A 20,435-nucleotide genomic window follows, 5' to 3' on the forward strand; every position below is an offset into this window, starting at 1 on the left:
GGTCCCCGCAGATTTACATTTAGTACATTGTGCTGACCTACTCGGATCAGTTTTATTCAGAAAAGGTCTAAACTGTCTGTGTAAAATTTTATATTGTGTTTCTTTAAATCTTTTATTAAGAAATAAAGAATGCTGAGATTGTATGCGCTCACTGCAGGCATGATCATCACAGTGACACTGGAGGCCTCCCTCCCAACAAGTTTCCTAATATCATGTTTGTTATGGCCTTGTAGTGTATTGTAAAACTGTCTTATGGTACTTTTATCTGCGTTTAAGTGTAAAAAGAAATTTGCCATGGGTCCTAGTTGCTTTGTACTGTGCAAAGTATCAAAACTTGAAGTAATTAAGTGACGGGTCTGTAAAAATGCATAAAAATCCATTTGTTGTATTCCTTATTTCTTTTGGACCTGCTCAAAAGACATACAAAGATTCCCATTAAACCAATCACCAACCACACGTATTCCTGCACCAAGCCATCTCTGAAATACTGCACTTTTCATTGTGCGGATGCTTCTGATTGGAGCCTGAACTCTTTTGTAGTGTCATACAGTTAGGACTTTATCACCTGAGCTCATATCTGCTCTAAGGTGTGTTTTTGTATTTTTATCATTTTAATCAGAAAATGTATTTTTCATATCTGCCCCAACAATGATGCTGTTAGTCTCTGATCGGTTTTCTGTAGATTAATAAAAGATTTTTCATCATGGTCTTGATTTTAAGGTTTTATTTGTCATTTTCCTGAGTTTCTTTCTTCCTTGATGATTTCATGAATCTGATTTCTGTTTTGATTTTTAGCTGAAGACATGACGTCATGTTCTTCTGCCTCTCCGCTCTGCCTGCTTTTGCGCATCCCTCTCTCTCTTTTCTCCTCCTCCTCCTCGGTGTGTCTCAGCTGTCCTTGCTCCTCTCTCAGATGGAGGCTGCAGTGTTGTGCTGAGTAGCGGTGAGCCAGCATCTCTGCCTGCAGCCGTCAGCAGACCTACGTTTCCTGAAACAGGACACTACAGCACCCACAATCCTCTGCCTGAGCCCAGACTGTTGTTGGGCAGGAGCGAAGCCCCGTGGAATCCTGGGAGTCGCAGTCCAGAGAGAGAGATAGAGAGATAGGGTGACGTGCCATGACAACAGTCAGAGGGAGAGAGACGCAGAGGTGAGTTCATGTTTGTTCCTCTTGTTTACCTCTCCTCTTCCTCTCCTCCTGTCTTCATCACTGCTGTCCGTTTCTCAGCCTCCATCTCTGCATGTCTTCTCTCCTGTCACACCTCCACCCTCCACCTCCTCCTGACTCGGGCTGACGGTGCATTTTCCTGCCGGAGCTCCAGCCTGCAGACACCAAACAGAGCTTTGACATCAGTGTGTGTGTGTGTGTGTGTGTGTGTGTCTGTTCTTGTGTGTGTGTGTGTGTGTGTGTGTGTGTGTGTGTGCCTGTTCTTGTGTGTGTGTGTGTGTGTGTGTGAGTGTCTGTTCGTGTGTGTGTGTGTGTGTGTGTGTGAGTGTCTGTTCGTGTGTGTGTGTGTGTGTGAGTGTCTGTTCGTGTGTGTGTGTGTGTGTGTGTGTGTGTGTGTGTGTCTGTTCTTGTGTGTGTGTGTGTGTGTGTGTGTGTGTGAGTGTCTGTTCGTGTGTGTGTGTGTGTGTGTGTGTGTGTGTGTGTGTGTGTGTGTGCCTGTTCTTGTGTGTGTGTGTGTGTCTGTGTGTGTGTGTGCCTGTTCTTGTGTGTGTGTTGTGTGTGTGTGTGTGTGTGTGTCTGTTCTTGTGTGTGTGTGTGTGTGTGTGCCTGTTCTTGTGTGTGTGTGTGTGTGTGTGTGTGTGTGTGTGTGTGAGTGTCTGTTCGTGTGTGTGTGTGTGTGCCTGTTCTTGTGTGTGTGTGTGTGTGTGTGTGTGTGTGTGTGTGTGCCTGTTCTTGTGTGTGTGTGTGTGTGTGTGTGTCTGTTCGTGTGTGTGTGTGTGTGCCTGTTCTTGTGTGTGTGTGTGTGTGTGTGTGTGTGTGTGTGCCTGTTCTTGTGTGTGTGTGTGTGTGTGTGTGTGCCTGTTCTTGTGTGTGTGTGTGTGTGTGTGTGTGAGTGTCTGTTCGTGTGTGTGTGTGTGTGTGTGTGTGTGTGTGCCTGTTCTTGTGTGTGTGTGTGTGTGTGTGTGTGTGTGTGTGAGTGTCTGTTCGTGTGTGTGTGTGTGTGTGTGAGTGTCTGTTCGTGTGTGTGTGTGTGTGTGTGTGTGTGTGTGTGCCTGTTCTTGTGTGTGTGTGTGTGTGTGTGTGTGTGTGTGTGCCTGTTCTTGTGTGTGTGTGTGTGTGTGTGTGTGTGTGTGTGTGTGTGTGTGCCTGTTCTTGTGTGTGTGTGTGTGTGTGTGTGTGTGTGTGTCTGTTCTTGTGTGTGTGTGTGTGTGTGCCTGTTCTTGTGTGTGTTCTTGTGTGTGTGTGTGTGTGTGTGTGTGTGTGTGTGTGTGTGTGTGTGTGGACGTTGGTCAGTAGGGCCCCACTTTGGTTTCAGTGGTCTTAGGATCTCTGCTTCCTGCAGATGATGTGGTTCTTCTGGCATCATCGAGTGATGTCCTCCAGCTCTCAGTGAGGCAGTTTACAGCAAAAGGTGAGAAGCAGGTGGGGTGTGTGTTCAGGTGACATGGTTCATGGTTCACACCTACTGGCAGAACAAGCTGATAACCGGCCTCAGTACCAAATGCCCCACACCTGGATCCTGAAATGCCTAGAACTATACAAGAGAGCCTTCATCAGGAACCCTACAGCACAATTTACCATCAGGTGTGGGATCTACCAAGGAGATGCTCTGTCCCCACTGCTGTTCTGCATAGGCCTGAACCCCCTCAGTGAGATCACTGACAAGACTGGCTACGGATACCGACTACAGAGTGGAGCAGCTGTCAGTCACCTCCTGTACATGGATGCCATCAAGCTGTATGTGAACAGGACATGGATGAACTGATCCACACCACTGACATCGGAAAGTCAACTGGAGAAGTGTAGTCGGATGGTAACAAACAGAGGGAAGGTAGTCAGAACTGATGGGATCGAACTACCAGAAGGCAACATTGCAGACACAGAGCACAGCTACAAGTACCTGGGGATCCCACAGGCAAATGGAAACCATGAAGACCCTGCTAGGAAAGTTGCAACCACTAAGTACCTGCAGAGGGTCAGGCAGGTCCTGAGGAGTCAGCTGAATGGTAAGAACAAGATCCGGGGTATCAACACGTACGCCCTGCCTGTGATCAGGTACCCTGCTGGGATAATAAGCTGGCCAAAGGAGGAGATAGAAGCCACTGACATCAATCCGAGGAAGCTCCTGACCATGCATGGAGGGTTTCACCCCAAGTCCAGCACCCTGAGGCTGTACGCTAAGCGGAAGGAAGATCAGAAAGATGACCCCAACCAACTGCGTGCTCAGTGAATACCTCAGGCAGCAGAAACCCAAGAAAGAGGAGAAACCATCATGGGACGACAGGCCCCTGCATGGTATGTACCACCGGCAGATAGAGGAGGTGGCTGACATGGGAGATGCCCCCAGGGTGATGGAGAATGACCGAGCTAAGATCCTGTGGGACTTCCAGATACAGACGGACAAAATGGTGGTGGCTAACCAACCGGACGTAGTGGTGGTAGACAAACAGAAGCAGACGGCCGTAGTGATCGATGTAGCGGTTCCCAATGACAGCAACAGGAAGAAGGAACACGAGAAGCAGGAGAAATACCAAGGGCTCAGAGAAGAGCTGGAGGAGATGTGGAGGGTGAAGATGACAGTGGTCCCAGTGGTAGTTGGAGCACTTGCTTCGTGTCCAGAACTTCATCAAACTTTGAAACATTCAGAGTAAAGAAAGATATTTAATATAACAGCAATGTTTCTGTGTCTCCCCCTGGGTTGGTCTGACCTCACCTGTCTCACTTCTTTTAATGCACAGCACTAGTTTAGCACACACTGACACACTCAGCTCATAACTGTATTTATGTAGAGCACATTAGTTTTCACGTTGAAGCCCATAAATGTGTCGGTCAGACCATAAAGCTGACCTCCTGCACCCATCACAGGTGTTCTTCAGCAGACAGACTGCTCCTTTAACTTATTTAACTTTTCACTAGCTGGGCCCACGTCCTCATTTTAGGATTGACAGCGTTTTAGTAGGTAAAGGTGAACGCTTGGACATGAACTGAGCTGCAGTTTGGGGAAGGCCTCGAAGGGGACTGGCGACGGCTCCCGAGCTGGCAGATCCCCATGTACTAAATATTTTGGCAAATACTCTTATCCTTAATGATAAGAAAACTGAAATTATGATTTTTGGTAGTAATGCCCTTCGTGCCAAACTTCGGGATGCCTTTGGTTTTCTCACTAGTTCTTTCTCTGACACTGTTAGGAATCTGGGTGTCTTATTTGACAGCTCATTTAAACTTGATAAACAAGTGTCTGCTGTTGTCAGATCCAGTTTTTACCAGCTTCGCCTTATTTCTAAGGCCAGGCGCTATATCCCGTATAAAGACCTAGAAAAGCTCATCCACGCCTTTGTAACGTCAAGGCTAGATTACTGTAATTCACTTTATTGTGGTCTCCACTCTTGCCTTTTACATAGATTACAGACAGTTCAGAATGCTGCTGCACGCATTCTAACTAAAACCAAGAAGTTTGCCCACATTACTCCTGTCCTTGCTGATCTGCACTGGTTGCCTGTCAAATATCGTATTCAATTTAAAATTTTGTTGTTTACTGTTAAAATTACCAATAACACTGCACCAAGCTATCTTAAGGAACTTTTAAACCCATATGCTCCTGCTAGGGCGTTAAGGTCATCCTCACAGTTACTGTTGGTTCAGCCCAGATCTCGACTGAAATCTAGAGGTGATCGATCGTTTGCTCTAGTTGCACTGGAGCTGTGGAACAATCTCCCGATTGGCATCCGGGCGTCTGATTCTATTCATTCTTTTAAATCACGGCTAAAAACATATCTTTTTAAACTTGCCTTTTCTACCAGTTAAATGCTGGCTTGTTTGCAGTGACCTATTGTATTAAATTCTCTGCTATCTTTCCATTATTGGTGTCTTTTATCATGGTGGTACAGTCTTACCTTGCTATAACCTATGTGCTGCAGTTTACTCTTATTGGTGGCTTTTATCTGTGAACATAATCCGTTACTTTTATGAATTTGATGTTAATGTGTGAACTGTTTTATTTTTTATTGTTTTATGTAAAGCACTTTGGTATGCCCAAGGCTTTTAAATGTGCTCTATAAATAAAGTTTGTTGTTGTTGTAGAAAAGAAGAAATTAAAGAATTGAGAACAAGGAGGGAGGGAGGGGCACGTAAACAAGAATGAACAGTTGCAGAACTGAGGGAACCTATAGGACACAGGTGTCGAACTCCAGGCCTCCAGGGCCGGTGTCCTGCAGGTTTTAGATGATTTAAATGGCTAAATTACCTCCTCAACATGTCTTGAAGTTCTCCAGAGGCCTGGTAATGAACTGATCACTTGATTCAGGTGTGTTGACCCAGGGTGATATCTAAAACCTACAGGACCCTTGAGGCCTGGAGTTTGACACCCCTGCTATAGGGCAACCGGAAGGAGCGTGTTTGGAGGCGTGGCCCTGCTCCTGAAATTCAGATACATAATCTCCAAAATGATTTGGTCTCTTCTTGTGCACAGATACTGCTGAGGAGCCATGTCTGCTGAACTCGACGATACCGACAGCGTGTTCGGTGAGTCTCTCTCACACATACCTGTGCACACACACACACGTGTGTGTGCACACGTGCGCACACACACACACGTGTGCACGCATGTGCACACACACACATGCGTACACACACACACACACATGTGTACACACACATACACGTGTGCACACACACACACGTGCGCACACACACACACACACACACACACACACACACACACACAGATACAGGAGTGGAGTGGTCCTTAAACAGACCTTTTTTCCCATTGCAAGTTTTTCCTCCTCCTGGAGGTTAAACTCCTCCACAGATGTTTCATAAGGCAGACAAATAAAAGTCACAGGAAATGAATCTGTTGGACTGTCAGCAAACATGCTGATGGACCCTGGTTGGATGGACCCTGGTTGGATGGACCCTGTTTGGATGGACCCTGGTTGGATGGACCCTGGTTTGATGGACCCTGATTGGATGGACCCTGGTTGGATGGACCCTGATTGGATGGACCCTGTTTGGATGGATCCTGGTTGGATGGACCCTGGTTGGATGGACCCTGGTTGGATGGACCCCGATTGGATGGACCCTGGTTGGATGGACCCTGGTTGGATGGACCCTGTTTGGATGGATCCTGGTTGGATGGACCCTGGTTGGATGGACCCTGATTGGATGGACCCTGATTGGATGGACCCTGTTTGGATGGATCCTGGTTGGATGGACCCTGGTTGGATGGACCCTGATTGGATGGACCCTGTTTGGATGGACCCTGGTTTGATGGACCCTGTTTGGATGGACCCTGGTTTGATGGACCCTGATTGGATGGACCCTGTTTGGATGGACCCTGGTTTGATGGACCCTGATTGGATGGACCCTGATTGGATGGACCCTGTTTGGATGGATCCTGGTTGGATGGACCCTGTTTGGATGGACCCTGGTTTGATGGACCCTGGTTCTGAATTCTGTTTCCTGTTTGATCAAAATCCGAGTTAAAGAATCAAACATGAAAGCGGCTGAAGGTTTCTTATTCTTTGTTCCCCCTTTTTCTAATATCATCTGACTCTCTCCTCACCCCCTCACCTTCCTCTAATATCATTTACTCTCTCCCCTGATCCCTCCCCCACCTCCATTCCTCCATCCTCTGCTCCATTAAATCTTTATTTTCTCCCTCTCTGTCACCTGGATTGAATGTTTCTGCACCAAATCCTCCATTTCCTCTCCTCCCCCTCCCCTCATCATCACTTTAACTCCTTCTCTCTCCCCCCTGGGAAATAAACTGCCGTCAGTTCAGTGTGGGGGAGGAGAGGCAGGAAGCCTGTATGATCATGTTAAGACGGACTGAAGACGTGCGATAACTGTCACCAGCATCACTGACAGAAAGCAGAGAAACCATGCTGATTATAAAACTGAAATTGTGCTGGCTTTAACCTTTTTAATCCAAATGTAAGGTAAACGTACCTTTTTTTAAAATCTACCAGATTTCACAAACAGCAGATCGAACACTGCAAACACAAAGATCACAGATCGCCACTCAGACTTTTACGTTGTGTCAGGTCACATGACCTCTGTCCTTCTTTTTTCTTCTGTTAGTCTTTGATATCAAACTTTTTATGTCCTCTTTTTTCCTTCAGCCACAGCGACTGTTTCGGGGAAAACAACAGTAACTGCCTCGGTGCTGGTGCTGTGCAATACTGCAAATTTTGGTATTGATCTGATGCCAAGTAATTTAAGAGCAGTATTGGCGATAGCAATACTGATACCGATACTTTTTGCCAATTCAGGGAGCTTATGTAGGGGAGTGTCATGATTTATGAACCCCAGCACAACAGTGTTGTGTTTTAACCATCCACACTAATTAGTTAACAAAGTTTTCTTATGTATTGATACCGTTTGTTTGGAGACCTGGGATGTAAATGTGCCTGGGACTTTGCATCTGTTGTTTGAATGTGTTATAGGCTTAATTGACATGGTGATATTTTTCCATTTAAAAAACAAAGTTAACAAAATGTATTTAACACAGTTCAGTGGGATACAGTGAGGTTAGGTTAACTGGTGATTCTAAATTGCCCATAAGTGTGAATGATTGGCTGTCTCTCTGTGTTAGCCCTCCGAGAGTCTGGCAACCTGTCCAGGCTGTGCCCCGCCTCTCCCCCTACGACAGCTGGGATAGGCTCCAGCATGATGGTCAGTGTGTTGAATATTTGATGGACTCCTGATGGGGTGAGTGGGAGGAGGAAGAGGAGCTGATTATGTTGAACAAGCTTCAGCATCATCACAAAAACTGCAGCTTGAAATCTTCACTCACCATCAGTCCATCACCCACCCATGTACATCCATCCATCATCCATCCACCCATCATCTATTCATCATCCACCATTCATTACTGCATTTTCATGGTGAACACCTTCCACTGCTGTGAGTAAAGCTCTAGAAATCCACTTTGAAACCAGTGTAAACACAGTCAGAATCTGCCTTAGAGTCTGTCTGTTTGTAGGGCTCCTTCAGGTTCACTCTGATCCACAGAGGTTTGTCTGAACATGAGTGGGAAACTTCAGACAGGAGCTCCTCACAGCAAGTTCAGTTGCTCTGATCTGGGTCCTGATGATGTCATTGGAACAGTCAATCACTGGGCGACCTCTCTCTACAGGTCGTCTTTTAGCCATAACACCTTTTTTTAAGAAGGAAACCTGACTATTTATCCTGCACGGATCATTGGGGCGATCGTGGCTCAAGAGTTGGGAGTTTGTCTTGTAATCGGAAGGTTGATGGTTCGAGCCCCGGCTTGGACAGTCTCGGTCGTTGTGTCCTTGGGCAAGACACTTCACCCGTTGCCTACTGGTGGTGGTCAGAGGGCCCGTTGGCGCCAGTGTCCGGCAGCCTCGCCTCTGTCAGTGCGCCCCAGGGCAGCTGTGGCTACAATGTAGCTGCCATCACCAGTGTGTGGAACCATTCTGGATCAATAACAAGGTCAAAGTTCATTCAGTGCCTGCCTCACATTTACACTCGTGTGTGTGTGTGGGTGTTTCAGACCTGAACGAGGCGATCCCAGAGACAGAGCTGCTGGATAACAGCATCCAGAAAGGCCGCGCCCAGCTGTCTGTCAAAACACGGAGACAACGCCCGTCCAGGTCCCGTTACCGAGACAGCATTAGCTCAACGGAGGGCGACGACTGCCTCGACAGAAAGGTGGAGGTCAGTGAGATGCATCTAAATATTTTAGAGAATTAAATGACAAAGATGTTGAAACAATAACATTTTATGCACAATAACATTAGATGCACATCACAGCCAGTGATGTCATCAGCACTAAGAGGAACTTAAAATTATTAATTTAGTTTTTAATTTTAAAGTATTTTGTTAAATTCCTGAGATCATTTCATTGTTAGATTATTCCGTTTCTGGTGTGTGATGAAATCTAGTGTGTCTATCATTCCAGGACAGTCCGTTGCACTCTGCCCGCTCGCCTCTCCACCTGGCGATGCGAGGGTCCTCCCCCTCCCCTGATTCGCTGCTGTCAGCTAGAAGCCCTGGATTCTCCTTCGACACGTCGCTGGTGAGTTCACCGAGCTCACATCAGGTTTTAAAAAGTAAAAGAAAACAAGTTTCATTGTCCTTTCGTTTTTCAGGTCCGTCGCTCGCCAGAGGACGGAGGCTTGTCATTGGCTGGTCCACCTCGGGGGCGGTACCATCAGCTGACCAACGCAACTTCTCAAGAGGCCCTGGTTACTCCCAGCAGCTCACCATCTAAATCCTGTCCCTCCTCCGACTGCTCACCTGTCTACATGAGGAGGAACAGAAGGCCCGACAGTGAAGGTGCACACCTGCAAACACCTGAAAACACACACATATAACAAACACTCGCTTCCTGTGAGATCTGATTGACATATAATGTTGCACAGATGCTAACGAGTGTGTGTGTGTGTCAGTGTTGGTCTCTGATACAAGTCGAGACACGAGTCCAGCTGATCCCGGCAGTCCGACCGTCATCTTCGACAAGAAAACCAAAAGACGCTTCCTGGACCTGGGGTGAGATGCACACACATGTTGGTCTTAGTGTATTTGTGAGGACCCAATCAGTTTACAGTAACCTGAAGGTAAAAACATCAAAAACAAGAAGATGATCCATTTACTGAACCATCCAGTCACAGCGGCCTTTCCCAGTCCTGATCAGCTCTGACTTCACTTTTCCAGGTGTTTTAAACTATATTTAATATTCGTGACTGATGAGGTCATTTATGTTGAATCCTTCATCCAAGGTCCCCGCAGTCAGCACAAATGTTTCTGCACCTTTGACTGTTGTCCCCGTGTCTTTCACAGGGTGACTCTGAGGCGTTCATACATCAGAGTGAGGAAAGATAAATCCAACAGGCTCTCTGTGGGCAGCAGGTGGCTCCACCACACACATCATTTAAGAGGACGAACATGTGTTTTTATGCGTTTCCTGTCCTGACGCTGTCCTCTGTCCTCAGAGAGCCGTCTGAGAGTCCATCCCGTTCCTCCGGATCCTTCATCTCCTTCTCCTGGTTCACCGAAGGACGGGGGTCGATCTCCTCCTCCGGTACTCCGCCCTGCTCCCCCAAAATTCCACCGCTGAGCTCCCCGAGACCGCGCAAGTCTCACTCCCAGGTATGAGACAAACACAGCGTTATGTACGGTGGCTCGAAAGTGCAAAACAAACCAACAAACAGAAACAGAGAAGGGGCTGGTAACATCAGGGAATAGTGTTAACAAAGGAAATTCATATGCAGTGGCGGTCCTAGCCTGTTTGGCGCCCTGGGCGAACACTCCCTCTGGTGCCCCCCCCCCCCCCCCCCCCCCCCACACACACACACACATATGAAGAGAGAGAGAAATGCATAGTGTGCAAACGGCTACTAAACAGACATCATAATTCGTCATACAATGAGAACAGGACAAATCAACAATTGACCCTGACTAATTAATATTATATTATTGTATATATTGTTTGGAGTTTAGTCTGTTACTATTTTTACCATTTCTTCTTGGAGCAACTGTAACCCACATAATTTCCTTATTGATTAAGAAAGTATTCTGATTCTTAATGTTTCAGGATGACCTGCCATTATCCAATCACACATCTGCTTACCTGCATCTTTTTCTCGTTTCTCCTTGTAGGAGCCATAATTAAATGTATTGAATTTTAATGATCACTGGGTTTTCATTTGTTTGGTTGCTATGGTGATGTGTAACAGGAGTCACGTGGTTGCTAGCGGTGACACTAAGAGGGCGTTGTCAGTCTGTCTCTCACTGGTTTGATTTTGACAGAGAGGAGGGCGGGTAGCCGTAGTTTTTGTTGACCGCAGCACAATGAGTTTCCCCTTGTTGCGTTAGAGACTGTGATGTAGAGTTTGAATCGCGAGCCGATCACATGCTCTGTAAACTTTTCAAGCATTTTAATAAACAAGCAAGCAATTCCACCTCTGGCATTATTGCGTAAAGTTGACAGCACGTCAGGCAAATAGGCGGGCTCCATCCCCGGCCTCCAGCGACTGTGGAAGTCGCTACACTCCTCCTCTTTTCTCTGTTTTTAAACTTTAAAAACAGGTTGTGTGTGAGACTTTAAATCAACAAAATATAAAATATAGATTTTAAATTGTTATTGATCCCTTTATTATAAATCTGTATCAAGATGTCTGGTGTTTTCGTGTTGTTGGTTTGTTTGTTGTTTTTATTTTGTTTTATTTTGCGAGTTGGTTATTAGATGCTGCTGCAGCCAGCCAGAGAATCCCCCGCCGCCCCGCCCTCTCCTCTCTGCGCCGCAAGCAGCAGGCGCACCTCGCAAACGGAGGGCGCCCTTACTCCCAGCAAATGGGCGATAGAAAACCGATCGGTGCCTGTACCATTCCCAGTATGCGCTGGCATGACACCGGGGCAGCATGAGTACGAGCAGTTTTTTTTTGCCGATGCCCATGATGCTGCCCCCCACCACGATGCCGCCCCGGGCAACCGCCCGTGTCGCCCGTATCTAAAACCGCTACTGATCATATTTCTGGGTATGAACTCTACATTCAAGTTCAAGTTCAAGGTTCTTTATTTGTCACATGCATAGTTATACAAGTATAACACACAGTGAAATGTAGCCTGACACGCTCCTCGACATGTGCAAAATTTGGGGGGGAGGGGGGTAGAGGAAGAACATTATATATATACATATAGTATATACATTGGGTGAATGTGCAGTAGTAGCAGCAAGCAGGTGAATTCTGTACATTAATATGAATAGACATCTGACTATTTTACAGGATAGACAATATAAGCATATTTAAAATTAAAGGAATTGAAATGTACATTGTGCCTTGGTTTAGTGTCTGGAAGAGTCCTGTCTCAGTCAATTATAGATGATGTGAGAGGGCGGGTGTGTGTGTTTAGGGCACGGATGGCTTGGGGATAGAAGCTCCTCTTGAGTCTCTCTGTCCTTGCCCGGAAGATGCGGAACCTTCTACCAGATTGCAGAAGTTGGAACAGTTTGTTGCCAGGATGGGACGGGTCCTTCAGTATCTGCGCTGCTCTAGTCCGGCATCTCCTGGTGTAGGTGTCCTGAAGCGGGGGGAGAGCAATCCTGCAGCAGCGTTCTGCTGTACGGATCACTCTCTGGAGAGCTTTTTGGTCCTTCACACAGCTGTTCCCGAACCACGATGTCATGTTCTGTGTGAGGATGCTCTCCACAGCGCCTGTATAGAAAATCCTGAGGATCTTTGGAGAGACCCTGAACTTCCTCAGTTGTCGTAGGTGATACAGGCGCTGCCTAGCCTTTTTGGTCTGGACCTGAATGTGGGCAGCCCATGTCAGGTCTGAGGAGATGTGGACACCAAGATACTTGAAGGACTGCACCCTCTCCACTGGAGCTCCATTGATGATAATGGGCTTGTAGTCTCTGTGCTGACCCCTTCTGAAGTCCACCACCAGCTCCTTGGTCTTGCTGACGTTCAGCTGGAGGTGGTTGTCCTGGCACCACGATGCCAGATTCTTCACTTCATCCATGTAGGCCGCCTCATCGTTGTTGGAGATGGCACCCAACACCACTGTGTCGTTAGCAAACTTCACAATGGTGTTGGAGCCATGGGTGGCCACACAGTCTGAAGTGTAGAGGGAGTAGAGCAGTGGCGAGAGGACACATCCCTGAGGTGCTCCTGTGTTGATGGTGATGCTGTTGGAGAAGCACCTGCCCACCCTCACCACCTGAGTTCTGCCAGTGAGGAAGTCCAACACCCATGCACACAGATGGCTGTTAAGTCCCAGATCCCTCAGCTTTGTGAACAGTCTGCAGGGCACTATTGTGTTAAACGCTGAACTGTAATCAACAAACAGCATTCGCACATAGTTACCCTGTTTCTTGTCCACGTGGCTGAGAGTGGTGTGTAGGACGTGGGCGATGGCATCCTCTGTGGATCTGTTGGATCTGTAGGCGAACTGCAGCGGATCTGTGGTGTCTGGGATGGAGGAGGAGATGATGTTCTTCAGCAGCCTCTCAAACATATTGTCACATTAAATAAAGATTTTGAACCCTTGAAGTTGGAAAGAATTGGGTCCAGTCATCCATGACAGAAAACTCTTCATGCTGCAACCATCAAAGTCTTTATAGACTTCCTGTTTCAGGGACTGGGATTCAGTTTACTCAAAACCAGGAGATGTTGTTCCAACCCTTTCCATAAAACGAAGGATTTCTTTGTTATCCATGAAAAGGCTCCTCAGAGCCACCGCTGTAAGTGACCTTTCTCTTTTTCAGATTTGTTTTCACTCATCATCAATGAACAATGCAAGCATGCATGCACAGAAGCCGGCTGAAATTCTGCTTTTTTCACTCGCTGGGTCCACGTCCTCATCTTAGGTTTGCCAGCGTTTTTAAAGGTGAATGGCTTAGACATGAAGTGAGCTGCAGTTTGGGAAGTCCTCAGAGGGGACTGGGGGCGGCTCCCGGGCCTGGCTGATCCCTGTATAGTAATGAGAAGTGACGAAGTAAAAAAGGGTGGGACAAGAAAATGAGAACGAACAGCTTGTAGCCTGTTTGGTCCCGCTCCGGAAATTCAGATACTTTATGTCCAATTAAGCTGCTTACAGGTTTATGTTAGAGCTTTTCTTTGATGTTAGAGGGTTTTGATTATAAACTCTGCAGATGAAGATGATGAGGAGGAGGCAAAGGATTTCAAACCTGCAGATAAACCAGTGGTTTCCTCAGCAGCTTTGGGCCTGATGTCAGAAGGACACAGGAGGATTTTCCAGCCTGTGAACTGTGAGAGGAGCAGCAACTGTCTGCAGGACAGTCACAATCTCACTGGGAATTCAACAGCGCTTGTCCTTTAATAAACACACTTTCACCAACCTTACAGCTGCTGTCTCATCATACATGAAGCAAGCAGTGTTCATACAACCCGTAAGGTCCATGTGTGAGCATGTTTCTCCCACGCTCTACAGAGGGCAGCGGTGCACACGGTGCACATCTCTAAACATGAACTTAGGCTCTCCTAAAGAGACGCCACACAATCAGGACTGTTTCAGAAAAAGAGTGAGGAGCAAGAACCTCCTGAAGCTGACCGAGGTCCTGTTTAGTTTGTCCAGAGTGAGAGCTGCCTCAGCTGCACACCTCGATCACACCTGACGGGTGGAAAACAGCATCGTGGCTCAGCCTGCTGCAGTCAGTCTGCAGTGCTGTTGGGTTGTAAAGTTGTTCATGCAGTCAGGTTAGGATTATCTGAGCCGAGGACAAGCTATCAACAATCAAAGAAATCTATCAGCGTCTGTTAGAGCAGCTGCGTCTTCACTCAGTTGCTGTTTGATTTGATGAGACTGAAGATAAAATAAAGCGACCTCAGCAGCATTGTCTCTGGGCGTCGCCCTGAAACACAACGAGGGGCTCAGTTCTCTGCTGGCAGCAGGACAGGAATCAGTCAGCTGTTTTAGTGGGTTATTCATTAAAAACACTTTCAGAGTGAAACATGTGAGCAGTCTCTGAGTGAGGATATGAACAACGTTCCCACAAAACGTCACAGCAGCACACGCGTGACATATTCCATCTGACTGTAGCTGTGTTAGCTGTGCACACAGTGTCAGGTTACAGAGTGAGTGTGTGTGTTAGTATTGATTTTACTCGTGTTGGCTGACAGACAGTCATATGATCACACAGCTGTGGTTGATGATAAATGTTCTGCAGCCTGGAGGAAGTTGTTCTTCATCCCTGTTTTCTCGTTAAGGCTCTCTCTGCTCACCATCACAGCTCAGAGGAAGGAGCTGCTAATGGCTCTGATAGGCTGTGTGTGTGTGTGTGTGTGTGTGTGTGTGTGTGTGTGTGTGTGTGTGTGTGTGTGTGTGTGTGTGTGTGTGTGTAACTTGATATCACCAATGATCAAAGACTGTTGATCAATGATCAATCACCAGTGGTGCTAGTTTAAGTCATTGTGCAGATGTTTATAAGGTTGGAAACCTGCAGTCAGCTGAGACTGAAGAAGTCACATGATGAAATGTTTCTCCGTCCAGAAGAACAGAATCAACTTTTGAGGATTTCCTTACCTGGATGATTAAGCATCCTATCTGCATGTCTTTGGAGTGTGGGTGGAGGCCGGAGTACCCGCAGACAACCCATGCAAACACTGGGAGAACATGCACCACAGCACTGTGTAAAAAAAATAATAAAAAAATCCCTTAGTCATTCTTGATCACTGCTTTGTCCGTCTGTATCTGGAAGTCCCACAGGATCTTAGCTCATTCTCCACCACCCTCCCATTCGTCTCCCATTTTGACCTCCGGACTTCCAGGCCATACTCAGCACAGATGCTTCTGTACCCCAGAGCTTCCCAAAGTGTGGGGCCCGCCCCCTAGGGGGATGCAGAGCCATTGCAGGGGGTGCGCGGTATGAAAAGGAAAAAATAAATAAATAAATGCTTGGACACTGCTAGCATAATGGACAGGTTTTTAATGGGGCTCCCACACAAACGCAAAGCAGGAGATGAAGCATCGCTGAACATGTTTCCAAACCAACTTCATTTTAAGCCAAAGAAAATATGGCGACGCAAATCTGTCCTTTGGTTTCACCTGCACAGGTGCCGAGGTAGGTCTCCCTGCAGGTTTCCCCTTCATCGGGAGCAGCGCTGGGCTGTTTAAATCACAGACAAACAGTCTCTCACAGCTGTTTATGTTTTTAAACCCATTTTTCACAGAGAGGCATTTTTTGAAAAATGTATTGACAGCAATGTTGAATATTATTACACAGGAAAAACAACCACATGTAAAATAATGACACCGTGACGCCTCTGCCTTTGTAAATGGAGGGACAGTAACTGTGTGTATGTAAGCGTGTAAAACCTGCAGACAGTCAGATTAACAGTATTTTGTCTCTATCTTCCATTCTGCAATTCATCTCATGTAAACAATAACGTGGCCACAGCGTGACGTGGAAAAAGGCGCATACCTTTGACGTTGCGTGACAAACTCTGTATTCCTTGACCACACGTAAACGCAATAAAGGAGTTTTAAAAATCTCCGTTTTCAGTGATTCGAAATGCCGTTTACGTGGACGAAACAGCTGCGTGTAGGTGCGGACGTAGCGTAAAAGAGTTAGTAGTTTATTTCCTTACTGCCTGTAATTTATTGCAGTTTACTTGTATTTGTTTAATTGTTTACTAAATGTTTGAGGTGTGAAATAAACCACAATGGGGCAAAATATGGGCGTGTGTGGTTGGAGGATGTGTTTGTGCCGGGGGGGTAAAACAAAGGGGGGCCTAGCAAAAAAAGGGAACCACTGCTGTACACTATGCCGACCACTTAGTCGTTTCTGGTCCAAACTCGTCTTCATTTCCTAAACTCAAACAAACACAGCGTCATCACTGGGAGTTAAAAACTGAGAGTTAACTTCCAGGCATCCATGAAAACCAGGATTAATGAAGTTTAACGGCATTAGGTTAGCAGGAAGTTAGCTCGCTAGTTTCCATCTAAAAATGATACACCCTTGTCTGAGTGAGACATTTCTGAAACAAATTCAAGCGTACAGCTCTGCTATCACTTCCAACACAAATGGAGACAGAAAAGTAAACAGCAGTGATGTTTGTAGGGTTACTGACGTTGGGCTAGCTGCTATATAATGATGTGCTACGTAATCGCTAGCGACACAGCTATGTTAGCATAGCATAAACAGATTCACACAGTGAAGCTGGAGGATGAACTTTTTTCCCCACAATAAAAGTTAACATGAGGGTTCCTGGTGCACTTACACAGCAGGAAAAGGATGCTGTAAATTTCAGTTGGGGAAACACCTGAAATAATGCATCCACAGTACACAATTCCTGATATCTATCTTCATGCACCCGTTCAAATGTTTCTTAGATTCGAGTGATTCTTTTCCATCCCGATCTGAGCTGCAGTCACATAGTAAGGTTTTAAAAACTGAGCTTTAAACTGCTGCAGATGAAGAGAGCTGACAAAATCAGAGAGGCCAACAACGTGACATTGTTCAAATTAAACAGACCAAAGCATTCAGTCACATTGGTGCCATGTAGGACCTGGATGCAGGGTTTATATGTCATTGTTTAACAGCTGTGCCCTTGTGCTCAGAGCTTGTTCTTGTGCTGCCATGATTAGTGCCTCTGTGCTGTCCTTCAGTCCAGCTTAGTCCAGCCACTGGTAGGATTTCTGGATGTCAGCCACCTCCTCTATCTGCCGGTGGTACATACCATGCAAGGGCCTGTCCTTCTATGGTCGGTTGGGGCCATCTTCCTGATGTATTCGCGGATGTTTGTTGTCTCATCCCGGACTGTGGTGCTGACACTCACCAGTCCAGCGCCTCCTTCCTTCCCCTGGCATACAGCCTCAGGGCGCTGGACTTGGGGTGAAACCCTCCATGCATGCTCAGGAGCTTCCTGTTCTTGCATCAGCTCCTTTGGCCAGCTTAGTCGTCGTCGAGTTGAACTTCCTGCTCTTAAGCCTGATCATGCTGCTGTAATCTGCAAGCCGCTTTGTAACCCACCTTCCATGCTATGTCTGAGATAGTCAGAGTGGTGTCTGTGCGTGCTCTTCCTTTACATTTTCACACATGCTGAGGTCTGTGGTCAAATATAGCTGACTGCAGATGGACACAGCGCTGTGTTTCTGAGAGCTGAGAAACAGGACAGAAGGTGAGATAATCGCTCGCAATGCGAAGAGGGTGGGTCATACTGAGGGGAGCGATGGAGGCAACAACCACTCGATGAAGAACACCAAATAACTGAGGGGGACTGTTACCAAGGCAACCAACCACGTGACCAGCTGTCTGCTGGTGCTCGTAGCTGCGGTTGTAGTTTTAGTGAAATAATGCTGAAGTAACGTCTCTGTGTTCTCCCCACAGGAGTCGGCTCTCAGTGAGGAGTTCTCTCCTCCTCACACCTCCTCCTCCACCTCTCCTCCCATTGACTCCTCTTCCTCCAGGTCCTCCCATCCCTACCACACCCTGTCCCAGTCCTCCGATGAGGTAACACACTCGCCACCTCAAACACCAAAACGTTGTCATCTACTCACCTGTGGCTCACTGTGCTCCCTCCTCCTCTTCCTCAGCCCTGCGATGAACCCCACTCGTCCTGGACGACTCAGCAGGTGTGTCAGTGGCTCCGAGGACTCAACATGGAGCAGTACGTTCCGGAATTCAGTGCTAGAGACATCGACGGGCAGCAGCTGCTGCAGATGGACGGCAGCAAACTGAAGGTGAGGATGAGGAGGAAGAACAGGACTTCCTGAGAGACTCTGTCATAGCCGTAGTCTTAGATAAGGCTGACTGACACAGCTTGCAAAGGTTACACGTAAAGTCAATTACAATACTGAACTGTTTGGAGACCATAACTGGAGCTGTCCTCCCGTCCTCTGCAGGGTCTGGGCGTGCTCAGTTCGTCTGATCGCAGCGCGCTGAAGCGCCGCATCAAAGATGTTCAAAGTGCAGCAGAGAAGGAGAAAAAAGCTCTGGACAAGCTGGAGAAACAGAAGGAAAAGCAGCGCCGGAAGGACCAGGAGCAGCGCAGGAACTGAGCCCCGCCACCAGAGGGAGGCAGAGGACAGTGAGAGGAGAGCTGTGCGATGAAGAGAACAGGATTTCTGCCGCAGGGAAGGTTTGACATGACAAACAATTCCTGGAAAAGCTGCAATTCCATGATCATAAGACATCTCCAGGCCTGGAAAAGTTAAACTGAAGTTTACTGTTATGAGACCGTGAAATATGTCAGGCGATGATGGCACAGTGTTTCATTTGCCACAAAGTGGTTTTCATCTATTTTCCTCCATTTGATGTTTAAACTCATCATCTGTGATCGGCTGGCAGGAACGCTGACAGATCATTAACTCAGCAGGTTCCTACACGCAGCTGCTCTGATTCCCTCTGGTGATTCTTCTTCTGCAAGCCAAACATTATACAAGGTGTGCTTTTTCTCTGAAATGAGTGTCACAGCAGGTTTTCTGTTTTGTTTCTGGGCCGTGGAGTCTCAGCCCGAGGCGGCGTGTCGGTGCTGCTCTGTGAACAGTTTTTGTGGTTTCTCTGTTTGTTGTAATGACTTTAGCTCAAAGGTTCTGTGTTCAGGTGTGTGAGGTCTGACAGGTGTTTGGATATTTCCCACAATCCTCTCACAGCTTGTTTTCCACCTGGAATCTCTGACAGAAAAAAACATCGTCGAATCTTCGCTTTACACAGGTGGAAGCGTTTGTGTCAGAGAGGGTCAAACGTCCCGACGCTGGTCGAGTCAGATTCTTAACCTCTGGAGATATTTCTGACCTCTCACAGTCTCTGTTAAAATGTTTGTTTCAATAAATAAATCTGTGAAACTTTTACAGCGTTGCTTTGTTTTCTTTCTGACGAGATTCACAGCTGGAGCCACGATGCAGGGTTAAAGCATCAAAACAAATAAGAATATAAGAAAAATGCATGCAAGAAAATTTATTTTCCTTCAGTCGGTGAAAAACAACCACAAACCCAGAATACAAAGTATCACAGCGTCCAGCAGGGGGCAGCACCAGAGGTGGAGGCAGACATTTGATACACCCGGGGCTTAGCCCTAAAGGGTAGTATGCATGTGGGATTTGGGGGGGGGGTTGAAATGACTGAAGGATTAATTGGCTCTGTTTTGAGTTTTGTTCAAAAAAGAATGACTTCATATAGGGAAAAATATATATCACATGTGCAGGACACCTTAAACTAGTTTTTTAATTAAGCAGCAAGGCAGAACAAAGTCTGGCTGTATCAAGACACGAGGACTAAACCCCAATTCAACCAGACCCAGAACTGATCCGGAAATAAAACAGGACTACAACAGTTCAAAATCAGGACTACTGAGGACTTAACCAAGACAGAACCAGAATCAGAACTAGATGATAGCAGCACTAAAAATCATCATAGACCTGCACTACACTTATTTTTTAATTCTACCAAAGTCCAATATTTAGATTGAGAAAAGTTTATATAATTATTTATCCTCGTTGTGCAAACAAGCTGCAGAACTTAATAAATACAGAATTTGAAAAATAACAAACCTAAAAATAAACACTGGGTACGAGATACATGAGGACCTGTGATACGCTGATACTTCTGGTAAACAACCATTTGACTAACATGTGTGTCTCACCTGCTCTTGTTCCTCTCTCTCCCTCTTTGTGCTGACAATCATCAAATATACAGTTATACAGATATTTACAAACTCTTCAGATAAAAACACTTTTTTAATCGTAACATCAAATCAGACCAATTTTTTTTTTTTAGATTAATATAAAAACATATTTGTTAACTTTAAGAGTAAAGAGAGAAACTGTCTGTATCTCT

At 46.5% G+C, this 20,435-nt stretch overlaps 1 protein-coding gene across 2 annotated transcripts; it reads left to right on the top strand.

Annotated features, from left to right (window-relative positions):
- The first annotated feature begins 742 nt into the window (after window positions 1–742).
- On the top strand, window positions 743–19,403 carry samd14 (sterile alpha motif domain containing 14). Of its 2 annotated transcripts, XM_082530940.1 has the most exons (11): window positions 743–1,150; window positions 5,637–5,689; window positions 8,685–8,848; window positions 9,093–9,209; window positions 9,283–9,469; window positions 9,583–9,682; window positions 9,974–10,042; window positions 10,126–10,282; window positions 17,988–18,110; window positions 18,194–18,340; window positions 18,503–19,403. In XM_082530940.1, exons 2-11 carry the CDS (start codon window positions 5,653–5,655, stop codon window positions 18,656–18,658), a joined length of 1,257 nt encoding a protein of 418 aa, XP_082387066.1. In that variant the 5' UTR covers window positions 743–1,150; window positions 5,637–5,652; the 3' UTR covers window positions 18,659–19,403. The 2 variants fall into 2 exon arrangements, with proteins under 2 accessions (XP_082387066.1, XP_082387067.1); XM_082530941.1 differs by lacking the exon at window positions 17,988–18,110.
- The last annotated feature ends 1,032 nt before the right edge of the window (window positions 19,404–20,435 follow it).

This window comes from Aulonocara stuartgranti (genome assembly GCF_965226115.1).
Source record: "Aulonocara stuartgranti genome assembly, chromosome: 4".
In the NCBI taxonomy this organism is placed as follows: Eukaryota; Metazoa; Chordata; class Actinopteri; order Cichliformes; family Cichlidae; genus Aulonocara; species Aulonocara stuartgranti.

Coding starts and splice junctions, on each gene's coding strand:
- samd14 (XM_082530940.1), top strand. CDS start 5,653: ATGTCTGCTGAACTCGACGATACCGACAGCGTGTTCG. Junction 5,690..8,684: donor CGATACCGACAGCGTGTTCG/GTGAGTCTCTCT, acceptor TGGGTGTTTCAG/ACCTGAACGAGGCGATCCCA. Junction 10,043..10,125: donor AGGCTCTCTGTGGGCAGCAG/GTGGCTCCACCA, acceptor CTCTGTCCTCAG/AGAGCCGTCTGAGAGTCCAT.